Source organism: Protomyctophum parallelum (assembly GCF_964188405.1).
Source record: "Protomyctophum parallelum genome assembly, chromosome: 18".
In the NCBI taxonomy this organism is placed as follows: Eukaryota; Metazoa; Chordata; class Actinopteri; order Myctophiformes; family Myctophidae; genus Protomyctophum; species Protomyctophum parallelum.
The window spans coordinates 34,178,437-34,195,589 of NC_139716.1; the positions used below are offsets into that span (position 1 = coordinate 34,178,437).

General features: G+C 44.5%; 1 protein-coding gene across 1 annotated transcript in view; it reads right to left on the bottom strand.

Moving 5' to 3' along the window:
- frem1a (Fras1 related extracellular matrix 1a) overlaps window positions 1–10,143 on the bottom strand; it is a gene marked incomplete at its 3' end in the record, with an annotated part of 37,478 nt that extends 27,335 nt beyond the window's left edge. Inside the window, exons 1-6 of the mRNA XM_083789552.1 lie at window positions 10,010–10,143; window positions 8,856–9,023; window positions 4,436–4,530; window positions 2,344–2,654; window positions 1,791–1,987; window positions 708–1,034 (exon numbers count right to left, since the gene is read on the bottom strand). Of these exons, the coding sequence (XP_083645678.1) occupies window positions 708–1,034; window positions 1,791–1,987; window positions 2,344–2,654; window positions 4,436–4,530; window positions 8,856–9,023; window positions 10,010–10,102 (1,191 nt within the window). The 5' untranslated portion in view covers window positions 10,103–10,143. The remainder of the gene's footprint in view (window positions 1–707; window positions 1,035–1,790; window positions 1,988–2,343; window positions 2,655–4,435; window positions 4,531–8,855; window positions 9,024–10,009) is intronic.
- Between the last annotated feature and the right edge of the window lie 7,010 nt (window positions 10,144–17,153).

A 17,153-nucleotide genomic window follows, 5' to 3' on the forward strand; every position in this document is an offset into this window, starting at 1 on the left:
ACCCGATATAATACATTCCATGAAAGATATTTCTAATCAAAATATAAATATATTGAAGTACAACAATACAATACAATTTGAGGGGGCGGGGGGAAGGTGTGGAAGGAAAATGTGGGTATTATTTTGAAAATATTCCTAAAAAAGAGAAATGGAGCTGGGAACTTCTCCTTTGATCCACCTGGACATGTGAGAATGGTCCAGTGATAATAAAATAAATAGCCTGTTGTGGGATATATATTTTTTAACCCTCATGGGTGAAATTCACCCGAACACCTGCCTGTAGAAAATAACAGGGATGTGGGCAGGGAAACAAACCTACCTTCTATGATGTCTCTGAGCATCATGGAAAGACCCACCCACTTCAGACATGAGCAACATTATGAAAATTACAAAAATATAATTGTGTGTTTAGAGTTCTAAGGTTAAAATAAGTCCTGGATTGTAGCTTTGTGAAAGTCCTAGTTAAATAAATACTGCTCAATGCACTACTGAAAAACACGCTCTCTTTTAATTAAAAAGGTATAGCGTATTTATTCCAGCATCAGTGGCGTGCACAGACATTTTGAGGGGCAGGTGCTCAAGGGTAAAAAATGGCACATGGAACCGCCAGCTGCCTAAATAGTGTGTGAGATTTATAGATTTTGGGGCATAACTAATATATTGTGTCACCATGGGCCAAATACAAAACCAAAGCAACGCTGCTGTACCTCATAGTTCCTGCGCTGGGCGTGGGAGGAGTTGGGCGGCTGGTAGCCGATCAGCATGTGGTTGAGATCCAGCCAGGTGAAGGAGGTGACGGGCCGGGTGTGGTCCGACAGGTGGGTGATGAAGCCCTCGGCGGGAGGCCTGGTGACGTTGAACACCAGCAGCTGCTGGGGGGTCTCTGGGTCCTCTGCGTCCAGCGTGGCGGTGGACAGAGGGGTCAGCACGAACTGGTCCACCTCCAGGATGAACGCCGACATGAAGGACGGCCTGGGAGGCTGGTTGGGCACGGCGCCCCCGAGCACCCGCACCGGGAGCCACGCCCGCTCCGACTACACGCACACACACACCGGAAAACATAAATTACCCAGCACCCGCACCGGGAGCCACGCCCGCTCCGACTACACGCACACACACACCAGAAAACATAAATTACCCAGCACCCGCACCGGGAGCCACGCCCGCTCCGACTGCACGCACGCACGCACGCACACACACAGGAAAACATAAAACACCCTATAACCTAGCACCCGCACCGGGATCCCCGACTGCGCACGCGCACACGCACACGCGCACACACACACACACACACACACACACACACACACACCGGAAAACATAAATTACCCTATAACCTAGTACCCGCACTGGGATCCACATCCGCTCCGACTGGGGTGCATACCGTACGTTGTTTAGACATACCAACATACAGTCATTAGTCAGACAAACCCGTGCTGCTGGTTAAAAATCATGTACCCGTGCTGCTGGTTAAAAATCACCCGTGGCACATGGGTGGCGGATGAAAACTAATCTGTGCTGCGGGTTAAAAATCACCTGTGTCTTCCTGGGAGGTTAGGGTTTGGGGAGGGTGTCTGACTCATGGTGTGTCTGACTGTTGGTATGTTTAAACACGTGCACATGCACTTATGTAATTACATTTTATGTAGATAGCACTCTAGTGTATACACATAGTTTCATTATATAGATATTCCACTGTTAGACGGATGTTCTTAGCTTACGCATGATTCTGCTAAATGCCTAAATTGTAAATTGTAAGTAACAAAGTGATACTGACAGAGCCACGGTACCTGATAGACGCTGCCGCTCCGGATGTCCTTGAGGTCAAGAGTGATGGAGATGTAGTCCAGGTCCGGAGAGGGAGGGCTTGTGTGCTGGTACCTCACCCCCATCAGCAGGAAGTCCTCACAGGGAACCCTGGTCACCTTCACCAGCTTCAGGCCCTTCAGGCAGTCCTCGCTCCGACACATGGCTCTGGCCTTGTTGTCTGTGGTTATACAAGAACAATGTTCTGACACATGGCTCTGGCCTTGTTGTCTGTGGTTATACAAGAACAATGTTCTGACACAGGTTGTCTGTGGTTATACAAGAACAATGTTCTGACACATGGCTCTGGCCTTGTTGTCTGTGGTTATACAAGAACAATGTTCTGACACAGGTTGTCTGTGGTTATACAAGAACAATGTTCTGACACATGGCTCTGGCCTTGTTGTCTGTGGTTATACAAGAACAATGTTCTGACACAGGTTGTCTGTGGTTATACAAGAACAATGTTCTGATACATGGCTCTGGCCTTGTGGTTAGAGCATGCTGCAGAATAAAGGTGAGTCTACGGTACTCCACCTAGCTGTTGGAGCAGAGGGGTGAAGCTCTCAGGCTCGTCTCCTCGGGCGGCGGCCTGGCTGGGTTCTCCGGTGACCAGCTGGCCGTGGGCGGGTAAGTGGGTGAGGTGGGTGTCGACGCGGACGGTGCACTCCACGCTGGACCTCCTGTCGTAGTGGAAGGACAGCACGTCTCCATCGATGACGCCTGTGAGGCCGTAGAACTCAGGCACCTCCAGGGACTTGGGTCCCAGCTTGATGACGCTGCATTCCGGTTCAGTCACGACCACATGGAGAGAGAACAGCTCCATGTAGGTATCTGTCTCTGAGAACCTGCCAGGGAACACACCCCCAAGGTTAAAAAACTACAACATTACATCACTCGTCGCTGTGATCAGCTATCACTGACGATCCCGACACATCTCTCTATATTACTGTCAGACAAGTCCTTGTACTCTGGGCTATTCACTGATTTGTCTAGAAGTTGAGTGGGCAGTCCCCTTGGTTTTGCAGGCACGGGTTTCACATGTGAACCAGAGGGAGGCAGGGTTAATGCTTAAGGACATCAGTATGATGATGAGGACTCATCATGAAAGTGACAGGTGATGGGTGATAGATAGGTGAGGGTTGGTGGATATTTCTAGGGGGCATGGTGGCACAGTCGGTAGTGCTGTCGCCTCACAGCTAGAAGGTCCTGGGTTCGATTCCTGCTGGGGACGCTGTGGGCACTGGGGGTGTGCTCTCTCCTCCGCGTCATCAGTGCCCATAACCAAGGCAAAAGGGCCTTTCTGTGTGGAGTTTGCATGTTCTGCCCGTGTTCCCTAGGGTAGGTAGGTACCCTCACAAAAAACATGCAGTGATTCTGGTCTCTAAACTGCCTCCCCCTGGCCAGCCCGATGGAAGGGAAAGGAACTGGTCGGAATAACGTGTTCCTTCCACAAAAAAAGAAGGTGAAGGTGATAACTTATCACCTAAAACTGGACAATGTATGAGCATTTACTCTGCTTGACTGCTTGTGAAAAAGTTTTTAAAAACTGCTTGGTGACCGGTGGTGGAGCCCTGACTCGACAACCATTGCAGGCTTATGCAAAGGCAAAATATGCCAGGTCATTATTGACCAGAAAAAAGTGTCCAGTCTGCAATTGCTTTCAAAGAATACGGGAACAAATTCACTGAGGCAAGTATACAGTAGAGATGAGTTTACTTGGACGTGGACTGGACAATTCTTTATTTTTGCAGCGTATGTATAACCTCATATTCATGCTATGTGTAGATAACTTTTTTTTTTAGGGCTGTGACTTTAACTGATTCATTTCGATTAAGTAATTACAAAGTAATTACAAAGCCACTCAGACAGCTTTGCTTCCCTGTCTCACTTGTGCTATCCGTTCAGGTACCTGCCACCTCCCCGACACCGCCCAGCAGCAGGCTCAACCAGGTTAGCCCCATGGGGGCGGGCTCCGGAACCCCTGCCTTCCATCAGGCAGGATCCGAGCCGAGGCTCCAGCCCGTTCCTCATGGGGCCCACGCCAAAGCTCCTCCACCATGCCGCGCACCAGTCATTTCATTCAGTCATTGCAGTTCAGTGCTGGCCAGGGGGAAGTAGTTTTAGAGACCAGGATTACGGCATGTTTTTGTGAGGGTATCTACCCTAGGGGACACGGGGAGAACATGCAAACTCCACACAGAAAGGCCCTATCGCCAACCCCCACCTCGGGTATGGGCACTGATGACGCGGAGGAGGGAGCACGCCGCCAGTGCCCACAGCGTCCCCAGCGGGAATCGAACCCAGGACCTTCTAGCTGTGAGGCGACAGCACTACCAACTGTGCCACCGTGCCCCCCTTAGTCATTGCAGTTCTGTCATTCATGTTTATCAATGTCCATTCATTCAACCCATCCATCCTTGTAAACTCTCTCCCGCAATAAATCATGCCTACATCCTCCGCATTGTGTAATCTCTTATAGTTGAAGAACTACACATTTACTGAAGACGTCTGGCTACAGTGCTACAGTGAATGCACGTGTACAGTACCTGTACAGTGGAAGCTACAGTGAATGTACGTGTATGGTACCTGTACAGTGGAAGCTACAGTGAATGTACGTGTACAGTACCTGTACAGTCGAAGCTTGACCGTGTCCTCATTCAGTATTGGACAGCCGTTGTGGACGTACTTCACCTCATCGGCCAGATAGTGGCAGTCAAACACCTGTTCAGTTCACAGAGTGACACATGCAACAAACAAGCATTAAATACCTGTTCTGTTCAACAGGGGGACACAATGTACAAACACTAATCAGCTGAGCCCCATTTTATACTTTTATACAAGTGAACATAGACGATCTACAAGCTCACAATGAGTCACACTGTGATGCAACGTCAACTTGTAGATCTGCTATCTACACCTTTGAGGGTGGGGGTGGGCCAGTGGGGGAATTTGGATTTATTATATTTATACACAGGTTTAATGTTTGTCTTATATTAGTTCAATGTTGGTTTTGTAAATGCCATTGACAATGATGGGAACATTTATGTCATAATGTGCTCATTACATCATATTGTCTCTTTATAAATGGCGTTTAATGTTTGTGTTTGCACCGTTTGCTTTACATCACCATTACATCACCTAATCAACATGAGTTAGACTTTAATATATTAGCGCCCCTCACTTCACACAGGTGTGATTTATTTTCATACATTTGGGTAAATTGCTTCTTCCCCTGAATGGGGAAGAAGCCACGCCCATTAAAAATATATATGTTCTGAGTGAAACAAAATGAAAATTCAGGCTAGGGGAATTGATCATTGAGAATTCGGGAAAAATGTTGGATGAATTGTAAAATGTTTTGTTCATATTGACGGCATTATGGGAGCCATGCAGTTTTACTCAGACTAGAATAGAATTCATAAAGCAATATAGCATCATTTCAAAGTGGATGCCGAGGTTTCAGTTGCACATGGCTGCAGCAGAACAATGCTTTATGTCTGTCGACACTGTGTCATTAGACACACAGACAGCATGTCTCTCTCTAACACACACGCACGCACACACGCACACACGCGCACACACACACACACACACACACACACACACACACACACACACACACACACACACACACACACACACACACACACACACACACACACACACACACACACACACACACACACACACACACACACACACACACACACACACACACACACACACAAAATCTGGGAATTTGAGAACTAGTATTTATTCAAGGTAAGAACGAGGAGATTGAGTAGCGTAACATTATCTTAAAGGGCCACTTCACCCCTTTTGCAACCAGATCTTATTGTAATGATATTTGGGAGACAAGAAACACTTCCCTGGGGTTTTTTATGTGGGTAATATGTGATTTTAGATATTTCATTATTTCAAAGTGTCCATGGACTCCATGATGTCATGGATACTGGGCTCAATTCCTTCCTGGACTACAATTCCCATAATGCTTTGGTGCACTGCTCCTCCTTGTGGATCGGGGGAGTGATGTCTTACTGAAACAACATGCAGTCCAAGGACTGTCTAAAGAGGACAAGAAGCGAATACCGTACGGGCGACGCCATGTTGCTCACATGGTGCTCCATGGAAGGAAAGAAACATGCGCAGTTGCAGACCAAGGAAGCTGAACGTGGAAGTGTTGGCTGCATAAAGCCCATTGCGCATGTTTCTTTCCTTCCACGGAGCAACATGGCGGCGCCCTTACGGTCTTCGCTTCCCGTCCTCTTTATACAGTCCTTGATGTAGTCCAGGAAGTAAGTGAGCTCCATGACGCGTTATGGATCGCACCGCAGTTCTAGGCAAACCCCGCCCTCGCTGCTCAGAAGCCCTGCAGATGACGCAGGAAATCCCCGCCAAATGTTCATATCATGTAGGCTTGCATCAAGGTGCCCACTCTCAGAAGACACCGCTGTGTTGTGAGCTTGTCTGTTATGGTTTTATTCAAAATACTGCATAACCAGGTGTGAGTGGTTAAATTGATTATCCACAAGCATTACTGCATGCATGGTCATGTAGCACATTATACCTTCAGGGATAAGTAGTCCATGGACAACCTGTTGCATTGGGATGAACTGAGAATCAACTCTGGTCTTTGCCCCATGAGACAACCTGATTAGTGTAACATCTGTCACAAAAAGAAGTACATGAAGTAACATGTGTACAGAATTATGAGCTTTATTTAAAAAACAGGATATTTTAGAGTCTTTGTAACCATTTTAAAAATATTGTTATACATTTGAAATTGAAGGGACATTCTGCACAAACGTGGTCCTTCAAGTATACATTTTGATACCAATACCTTTGCTAAAAGTTAAAAGTCTGCAATTAAAATTTAACTTTTACTAGTATTTCTACATTGCAGTATTGATACATTAACTCAAGTAACACATTCAAGTACGTTTTACACCACTGAACAGAGTGCATTGAGTGCCAAAGCACCCACATAAAAACCCCAGGATGTTTCTTGTCTCCCAAACATCATTAAACTAAGATCTGGTTGCAAAAGGGGTGAAGTGGCCCTTTAATGGCTGGAATTAATCTGCTTGTGTGCTTTCGTTTGAAATGTACCCATACTACAAACAGAATAACATTTTCAATCAATCAAACTTAAGTACTATACTTAACCTCTTACCTCTTAAACCCCAGGGGGTCCAGGAGGGAAAATAAAAAATATCGGAGTTGGAACCTGAGACCTTGACACAGCCCCATTTACCCGCTGAGAACTGTTTATGAGGTGGACAGCCGCTGCCCTCGCCGGCGGGGGATTGGGGCTCAAGAGGTACAATTTTGAGGTATTTGTACTTTCCTTAGTATTTCCAGTTTCTATTACTTTCATTTCTACTACCCTACATCTCAGAGGCAAATATTGTACATTCAAGTACTTTTTACACCACTGAACAGAGTGCAAAACCACCTGCATAAAACCCCCAGGAAAGTGTTTTCTTGTCTCCCAAACATCATTACAATAAGATCTGGTTGCAAAAGGGGTGAAGTGGCCCTTTAATGGCTGGAATTAATCTGCTTAATACTTAGAATTTAGCCAGAGACGAGAACTGATGCATTGTGCCCCTAAATGGAGCCTCTTACATTTTGAAAGGGGAATTATGTACATTTCCATGATGTCACCTCGACGGTCAGGACACAATGCCTAAATGCAAGTGGTGTAAAGTAACTGAGTACATTTGAATTGAAAATGGAGGACCCTGATGTAAACAAGTCTTAGTGCTTTTTCTGGTTTTATCCAGTTATTGTATTGACTTGTGTGCTTTCGTTTGAAATGTACCCATTCTACAAACAGAATAACATTTTCAATCAATCAATCAATCAAACTTAAGTACTATACTTAAGTTAAAACCCCTTAAACCCCAGGGGGGTCCAGGAGGGAAAATAAAACATATCAGAGTTGGAACCTGAGACCTTGACCAATTTTGAGGTATTTGTACTTTCCTTAGTATTTCCAGTTTCTATTACTTTCATTTCTACTACCCTACATCTCAAAGGCAAGTATTGTACTTTTACTCCACGTATTTGAAAACTTTAGTAACTATAGTTACTTTGTAGATTCATAGTAGGCCTATCTGAAACCTACTGTAATGCAGTAGGCCTAACCGCTGTGTTTTATTAGCACTGTATAAATGCCTGGAACACACAAGGGTTTTTTACAGCAATGCTTCCCAGCCTGGGGGTCCCAATAAGGTTTGTTTCGACAAGACGCAGTAGTAAGTGTTTTAACACACTTTTTTACAGTGTAGTAGTAATTGTTTTAACACCGTTTTTACAGCGTATAGTAGTGTTTCCGTTACCCCTGAGGCGTGAGTCTGTGATTGTTAATTTAGGAAGACAGTACATCCCAATTGGAGCCACTAAAGGCGACATGGTACACAAATCCTACAATTGGTAGGCCTATCCTATCCTATAAGTGGGTGCCTGTGTCTCGCGGACTTCCTATTGTTACTGATGTGTGTTGATGGGACAGAGAAAGTTCGATAATAAAGTAGATTTTCCCCTGATTTGTCTCTCTGAAAAAAGAAAGCATTGAGAATCTTGGGAATATCGTGTGGCTTGTGACAAATGACAATCAGATCCAATGTTTAGTTCAGTGACCACCATTGAACTAAAGAATGGTTCAGAAGATGTGTTAATTCACTCTCCCTTTGGAACAAATAGACCGGTCTCCTGAAAAGGCATCCGCCCACTTCTTGCCAGACACTCGGATAGTCGTGATTTGTGAAATAAATCGTCTTTACTGCAGTTTAAACAGGTCCCTATTAAACCAAAATCGGTTGAAAATTCAGTGAGTTTCATTTCAATAGTGGAGAGATCACCTGCTGAATGGACATAGGCCTAAATGCGTTAGAAGGCTCGGCTCTGACAGGTCCTGGAAAAGACGTGCAGTGATTGACCGGTAGTTATACTTGAGTGGCAGTCGCTCTAATGAACTGCAGCGGCCAATGAGGCATCGATATAGGTTTTTATATCTATGGATGGGTTCATTCATTCATTACCTGAGGGCTCAGGGTGCCCACCCGCTGTGTGATTGGTTCGTTCAGCACCACTTCCACCTTGCAGGCGTCCTTCTGCCGGGGGATGTTGAACTGCAGCGCCCCCTCCTGGAGATAGGCTGTCTGGCCGCGCTTCACTCTCAGCCCTCTGTTCACGCTCACCAGAGACCCCTGCCATGGGAGGGGATGGATTACTAGTTAACACATTTACATTACATTTACATGTACTCAGTTACATTTGCTACCATGGAACCATGTCACTGGAGGGGAAGGATTACTAATTACTTACTCAGTTACATTTAATTGTAACTGTATATACAAATACATTTCACTTGTAAGAGTCGTTATAATTATAATATAATATAATACTACTGTATTCACTATTACTGAAGTGTATTTGTGAAGGAAACCAATTTGCTTGCTTACTTACATTTTCACTATTGAATTATATTTGTTTAATGTGCTCAGAGCGACATCAGCCAATTTTGTTTATTTATTTTTGGACAAGCATTTTCATTAAAATTCTTATTATAAAAAAATCTGATTGTATGATGTAACTGAGTAGTTGAGTAGGCCTACAGTCTTCTCAACAGGCACTTTATTGTGTACTATTATACTCCAGTCATCATCATCATTTTTCGACCGTGGTCGAGATCAAGGATTCCACAATGCTACGCCAGACTTCCTTCATTGCCACCCCCAGTTCCTGCCTACTGAAGCACCGGTCCTTCATTGCCACCCCCAGTTCCTGCCTACTGAAGCATGTGTCCCTAGTGATGACATCAGGGAACGACAGCTTTCTACCTCTGGTCCGTCCTGAGGCAGGACTCCAGAGAAGAACGGAAGATATAACCTCATAGTCAGCTCTGTAGCAGTGGCCGGCAAACTGCGCTCTTCTGGATCGGACCAGTGAAGAAACACGGGGAAGGTTGCCGTATATTAGATTAGTCGATGGGTGGCTCTTCCAAGACAGATTTTGCGCTCTCATTAGAAGGCGGGTGTAAGTGCCATACTCCAGTAATTATTGTAGACTAATTTTACTTTGCTTGAGTCATTACTTCAATACTTGGATTTCAGTAAAGAAAAATAAAGTTGTGTCATTAAAAATCGTGATATTTAAGTGAATCGATTATTTTTTGCCCATCCCTACTACTCACCTCTGAGCCCTGCGACGTGCCGGCAGCAGCCAGAGCCAGTACGAGCATGGGAATCCATCTGCAGACTGACATTAGACAATGGGAGATCATCATCCTCACTGTCCCTCTACATGTACGAGAGCGGTATGGTTTCACTCTGGTCTGTTCTCCACTAGGCTACATGGGTTAGGGTTTCAATCTGGTCTGGTCTCTGCTAGGCTACAGGGGTGTGGTTTCGCTGGTCTGGTTTCCACTAGGCTGCAGTGGTGTGGTTTCGCTGGTCTGGTTTCCAGTAGGCTGCAGTGGTGTGGTTTCGCTGGTCTGGTCTCCACTAGGCTACAGTGGTGTGGTTTTACTGTGGTCTGGTCTCCACTAGGCTACAGTGGTGTGGTTGTGTGCTTGGTTCCTGCCAGTGATGCTGCAGATGGTCAGTGTCACAGTGTCACGGTGTCACATGGTGAGGGACGGGAAAGGAGCTGAGGACGACATTGTGACACAATTTGTTAGAAATGCTCACAAGGTATTGTGCTATTTTCAACTAAAGCTTTTCCCACAATACGGATATAGGGGTTTTAAGTGGTTAAAACCACTTAAAGTACAAGACCACCGTCCTATCTGATTGACAGCCCATACATCCAAACAGAAAAGTCCTATCTGATTGACAGCCCATACATCCAAACAGAAAAGTCCTATCTGATTGACAGCCCATTCATCCAAACAGAAACGTCCTATCTGATTGACAGCCCATTCTTCTAAACAGAAAAGTCCTATCTGATTGACAGCCCATTCATCCAAACAGAAATGTCCTATCTGATTGACAACCCATACATCCAAACAGAAATGTCCTATCTGATCGCATTAAACAACATTAAACGACGCCACTCACTTTATGCATGTGCATACGGTACCCTCCATTAATTGTGGATGAATGTGTGCCCCATGTAGAATAGGAGTGCTGTAGACAGACATTCTACGCTGTACTCCCTAAACAACATGGCTTAAAGATAAGCTTTCCAAAACAAGAAATAGGTAATGCTGGGAAGTGTGTTGTGTATATGACATTCTGGCCAATGAAGCACTAATGCTAGCAACAATACAAACACGCACAAACACAAGCATGTAATGATATATCGTAAATCGATTAAAATCCATTCAAACTGGTGACAATGTAAATTGCGATTAATTGCACTTTGAATCGTGACGCAAACAGCACCATCTCTCCTATGGTACCAACATCAATACAGCATGGAATGTGGAAAAAAATCTTATCCTAGGACAGCAGAATATTCTTTATGCTGCGTTCACATGGAATCAGGCAAGCGGTAGACGGCAAACGGCGAAACCTACAGGACGGCACGGAACGTAAAAAGATTAAATGTTTTAACATTGATGCCGTGAAGTCCTGTTCTGTTTTACCGTCCTGCTCCCGTCCACTAAAATGAAGTCAGGTTTGCCATCTTCCGCTTGCCTGATTCCATGTGAATGCAGCATTAGTTTCGGGTCTGAGAGGCTAAATATCATCACATGGTGATCCATGGCTCAAATGCCCAATAAATAATGGACTTTAATATGAAAAGCCACTTGAAAGCCACTGAGCTATACAGCACCAATCAGAGCAGACTGCACTGACCCAGCAACAGCGTGAGTTAATAACTCAAGCTGTCGAGTTGTTTTGTTTCTAACGACGTGGTAATTACAAGAACCCTCAACAACCTCCACCACGCCTGTCTCAGGTATACCCCCTCCTCCGTGCACACACACACACACACACACACACACACACACACACACACACACACACACACACACACACACACACACACACACACACACACACACACACACACACACACACACACACACACACACACACACACACACACACACACACACACACACACATCGCGCGTGTATGCTTATTGACTTTAGAGCCTCGGGGTGGCCTTCTCATGTCATCATAAAATGCCTCCATCATGCTTCCCCGTGACCGCAAGGGTCAGGGACAGGATGCAAGGAAAAGGAAAAAAATAAGTTGTCAAGTTTTTTTTTGTTTTCTTTTTAACACAGACGTGGCCTGTTCGCCCAGGCCAGAGGCAGTGACACAAAGGTGTGAGGTAATGACATGTCAAAGCTCCACCATCCACCTGCTCGTTTCCACATGATTCCTCCTGAGTGTTTGCACACGGCATGGATCACTCTGCTGTTTGGCCCCCAGGGGCCTCCTCTGTGTGAGGAGTCGGACTGTGTAATACAATATTAATCACTTAAACCCAATATACAGTATACTTGGTTGACCCATTGCCGTTAAACGTTTTTGCTCTGCATTAAATATCTTCGCTGAAAATTGCCAAAAATGGGGGGGATCGCAGCCTGACAACACTGAGAACCACTGCACTCATGTGACATCTATATATGACTCAACATTTGTGCATGGTTAAAAAAAAACATTATAATATAAATACACATAAATAGTTGAGGTACAGTAATTCTGTGGCTTATTAATGGCAATGTGCACCAGACATTTGACGCTGATCGCTAAGAAAAAGGTTGGTGAGATAAGCTCTGGACGGACGGACACAGACAGACAGACAGACAGACCATCTTCTTGACAGCTCGCCTCCAAGGTGATGGCATGAAAATAACTAGAATAGCTACTAATATCTACATTGTGAGAGCTTGTAGATGGTCTATTTTCGCTGCACTATACTATCATACAATGAATAATAAAATAGTGATTAAGACTTAAGCACTACTTATTCTTTGTTGTACAATAAGTGGTTAAATGTATGACTTAAGGGAAGAACAGGTATTTACTGTCGATCATAAAACGATGGAACAGATGTCCATAAATGTGTCAATGAGACACAAAAGAATACTACAAAATAGGAGTCGCAGTCACTTCCAGTACATAATCTGTGCTGTGGAGGAGAAGCAAATTCCTGACACACTCGTCTATTAACAAACAGTGCTTCCAACGAAACCTCCCAGAAAGCAGCCTGGAAGAGAAACGCACCTTATAATCAGGGTCCGGGTTTAGGGAGCGAGTCACGGCATGCCCCCCTATAGCTGCCGAACAATGCTTGTGTTTGTGGGGCTGGTAGTGAGATCATGTTCAAGGAGCTGAGCAAAAAAACAGGGCTTTGGGCCGGCCACCACCCACCCATCCTCCCTGGTCCACGACTGTCCTGAAAGTATGTCGACTGTTAAATTTAAGACCTGAGGACCCGAGGGTTAGCACCCTCTGTGCCTGTGTTTAAATCACATTTAAAGACCTACTTATACACAAGTGTTTTTCCTAATCTGGTAGTTAGGAGAATATTCATGTAAATACTGCTATTTTTATTATTATCATTTATTTTATTTTTATTTTTTAACCTTGCTATGTGAAGCACTTCGGAACATTGTTTTGAAAAGCGCTATACAAATAAATAAAGTTCAAGTTCAATTCTACAATTAAAAAAAAAGTCAGTGGTCAAACCATGACCATGATGTAGCTGCAATGACACATGCAATGTCATTGCAGCTACAGTTGCAGCTACAAACGTCAGATGCATCTTTGCATCTTCATGTCGCTGGCTTCCATTGACAATGACAATGACTGTCTGTAGCCCTGAAACATGACTGTCATAATCAATTTATTTTTGTCAACCTGGGTGCTTTTGGAAAGTTCACAGTTGTGCACCGGGAACGCACTCGCCTATTAGTTTGTATTGGCAGTGTGGTCAGTGTGCCTATATTGAACGCACCCAGTGTTTCAGAGTGCAACACACCTCCCAGCCAATAGGGGCACGTACAGTAACGCGTGTTACACACGTAGTTGAAAGCATATGGCGTAAAAAAAACGGTTCAGATAAAAATGCTTTTTATTAGAACGTTAGAACGTTTATGTACATGTTTGCTCTGTACATGTAGCAGTCCCAAAAAACAGGCTGAAGTTTCGCCATGACGATCGTGAAGTACAAGTGCCATGTGAACCATCTCTAGGTAGACCGTAGCTTTGCATATACCTGTGTGAATGCAGCATAAGTGGGAAATAGCTGGCATGTGAATACAACCAATAATTGGAAGGAACACTGAGAGCGTTAACAAAGTCCTCCCACGTATACCAGAGTTAAGAGTAGATCTAATCACACTGTAGGAGATCAAACCTGTATGGCCCAAGATGCGAGTCCTCACCTAAACACTGAAAACGTGTTTTCCACTAATTCTGGATTTCCAAACAGCAGCCAAGACTTTACTGTCCTCACAGTCAATAACAAGATAACAGTACCTCAGAATGGTACTTATGCAAAAGTGTTCACAATCACACCGGCATCAGAAAAGCAAGAAGCCTATTCATTCACACCTTCTAATGCTGCTCATCATGGGTTCCGGGCTCCCCCAGGGGTGAGAGAGTTAAGGGCCATGACGTCACCGTAGCATAGCCAGAAGAAGATCACATCCAGTGCCTTTTAAACACGAGCAAATATCTCTTCAAATTCCGTGGGCTAATTAGTGTCAATTTGGGGGTCCTTGACGTGAAATGGTTATATGATATATGATATATAATATGATAGAGGTCCTCTCCTCTCTCTATGTCCTCCTCTCCGCTGGTGTGAGCAATGTTTCGCAACATCGGTTCCGGGGACCACCAGCTAGCTATTGTTGATTTTGTCGACTTGTCTTAGACTATGACGAAAGATGTTAGTCAACTACCTTTTTTCACTGATGAAAACTGAATAAAAACTAAATAAAGAACTACAGTAAGCTATGAGGACTGAAACTATGACTAAATATACTGACAATTGAGTCAACAAATAAAAACTAGACTAAAATGTTAGGGATAGTGGAGAAGAGACCCAGTAGAACTAAAGGACAAATCAAGTCATTTTTTATGCTTGGTTGCAAAATGCATGCTGAAAATAGCTTTTAGGTTGTACTGTATTACATGCCATGTACTGGATTACATGCCAATGAGGCAACTATAGGTTTTTATATTTGCGCTCACACTTACATACATAAGAGTCCATGTTTTGGACGTCCCCATCCTGGTGCATATGGTCCACGCCACAGACCCGACGTTGGGAAATCAGAGCTTAAGGTCTTCTCTTCCCGTTTGTCAGAGAGCTTCAATTCAACCTTCCCAATACAATGTCAACAAGCCCTATATCCACCTTAACCCGCATGCTTCCTGTGTGTGCACCCAGGCCTCTGTAAGCTGGGGGAGAGGGGAGAGGGAAGACGGGAGGGGAGTGGGAGGGGAGGCATGCTTCTTATCACCTAGAAAAACAAGTCTGGATGAGATCGTGGTGAGATGAGTAATCCCCTCCGCGCGAGCGCGCACACAAACACACACACACACACACACACACACTTCTGAAATCCATAACATCTCTCAGAGAACTAATTAAATATGTTGTGTTTCACTGCTCAGTTGACTGAACTTGTTGATCCTGTAAAAATCCTCTTCATAAGAGTACCTGAGTCCTGACGTCACTCGCTCATCCCCTTCTTTGCCATTTATTTTTACTATTTTGAAAAACAATTAGCCGATCTACATCGACACGTTGTGAGCTTGTAGATTGGCTATTTGAACTACTCAAAAATGTTTTTCAAAATAGTAAAAAAGGAAAAGAGGAATAAGGGGTTAAGCACTGATGAAAATAGGGCCCATTGTTTGTGAGGACGATTTGGAAACCACTCAGGTTATGGATTAGACTCTTATGTTTAGGGGTAAGGGTCAGAGTCATCATGCTTAGTCATCACACACTCACACACACACACACACACACACACACACACACACACACACACACACACACACACACACACACACACACACACACACACACTGTGCGTGTTCCTATAGTGAAATTCCGGATGAAGGTTCCCATCTGTTCCGCACCAACAGCGGAGCGTTCTCTAATGACTAACTGCATTTACATTCCTGTAGTGTGTGTGTGTGTGTGTGTGTGTGTGTGCACATGTGCGTCCAGAGAGGAACAACAATCATCCAGTGCTGGAAAAAATACTGTACTGTACTTGAGTTTAATCTACAAAGCAACTAGTAACTAAAGTTTACAAATAAATGTAGTGGAGAGTAGAAGTATATAATACAAATACCTCAAAATTGTATTTAAGAAGAGTACTTATAAGTAAATGTACTTAGTTACTTTCCATTGTGGATTGGAACACACACGGCCTCATCCGAATGTAAACAACACGCTCCACCGCACGCACGCACGCATGCACGGTTGCACGCATGCACACACATGCACGGTTGCACGCACGCGCACGCACACACACACACACACACACACAGTTGATTAAACCACTAAAACAAATACAGCATGTAACCGGTGTAGAAGAAATGCACAAAAGTGGCATTTTAAGCACTTCAACGAGCTCACAGTATGTCTCGTTGTGTGAGGTTGTAGATCAACGCCAAAATGTTCTCTCCGGAATAGAAACACACTAAACAAAAAGACCTGCTACTGTCTGTCATATTCTACAAGTCATGAGCGCCTGTCAAGCCTGTCACAGACACGTGCGCAATGCAATGTCAGTCAGGAAACACAGTGCAGTTGCCGGCGGCCGTTCACTGGGCCGCCTCATAGCATCACATTCTCATTCACATGATTCAGTCATCCAATCACACACTCATTCCACCTTCATACCGGCTATTTAAACTGGAGGTTTTCACTGCTTATCCTGCTTGCTGCTGTTTTGGATCTGCTGTTTAGGTACTCCCCCGTACCTATGGTTGGGACTGATGCGCTTGATCAGAGAGTTGTTGTGTGGAAATAATAATACAAAAGTCCCCCCCCCCTTCTTTTTAGCCTAGAACTGGAGGTCTAGAACTTGTGGTCATGTGATCAGTGGCATCACAAAGGTGTACTCTGCAGGCCAAAGAGTACACCGACGTGATGTCTCTATTTATGACCCCAAGTCTAGACCTCCAGTTCTAGGCTAAACAGAAAGGGGGGACTTTTTTATACACACTCATATTAATGGCTTACAGTACCACATGTTGTTTACATTTGACTAAAATCAGCCAATCAATCAAAAGCCATACTAACATAGAGGCTTGCATCAGACCTCCCCCCCCCCCCCCCCCACACAAGTATTTTGAAGGTAAGAGTTTAAAGTACATGTTCTGTTAATCCGGCCGGTGTTAAGACGACAC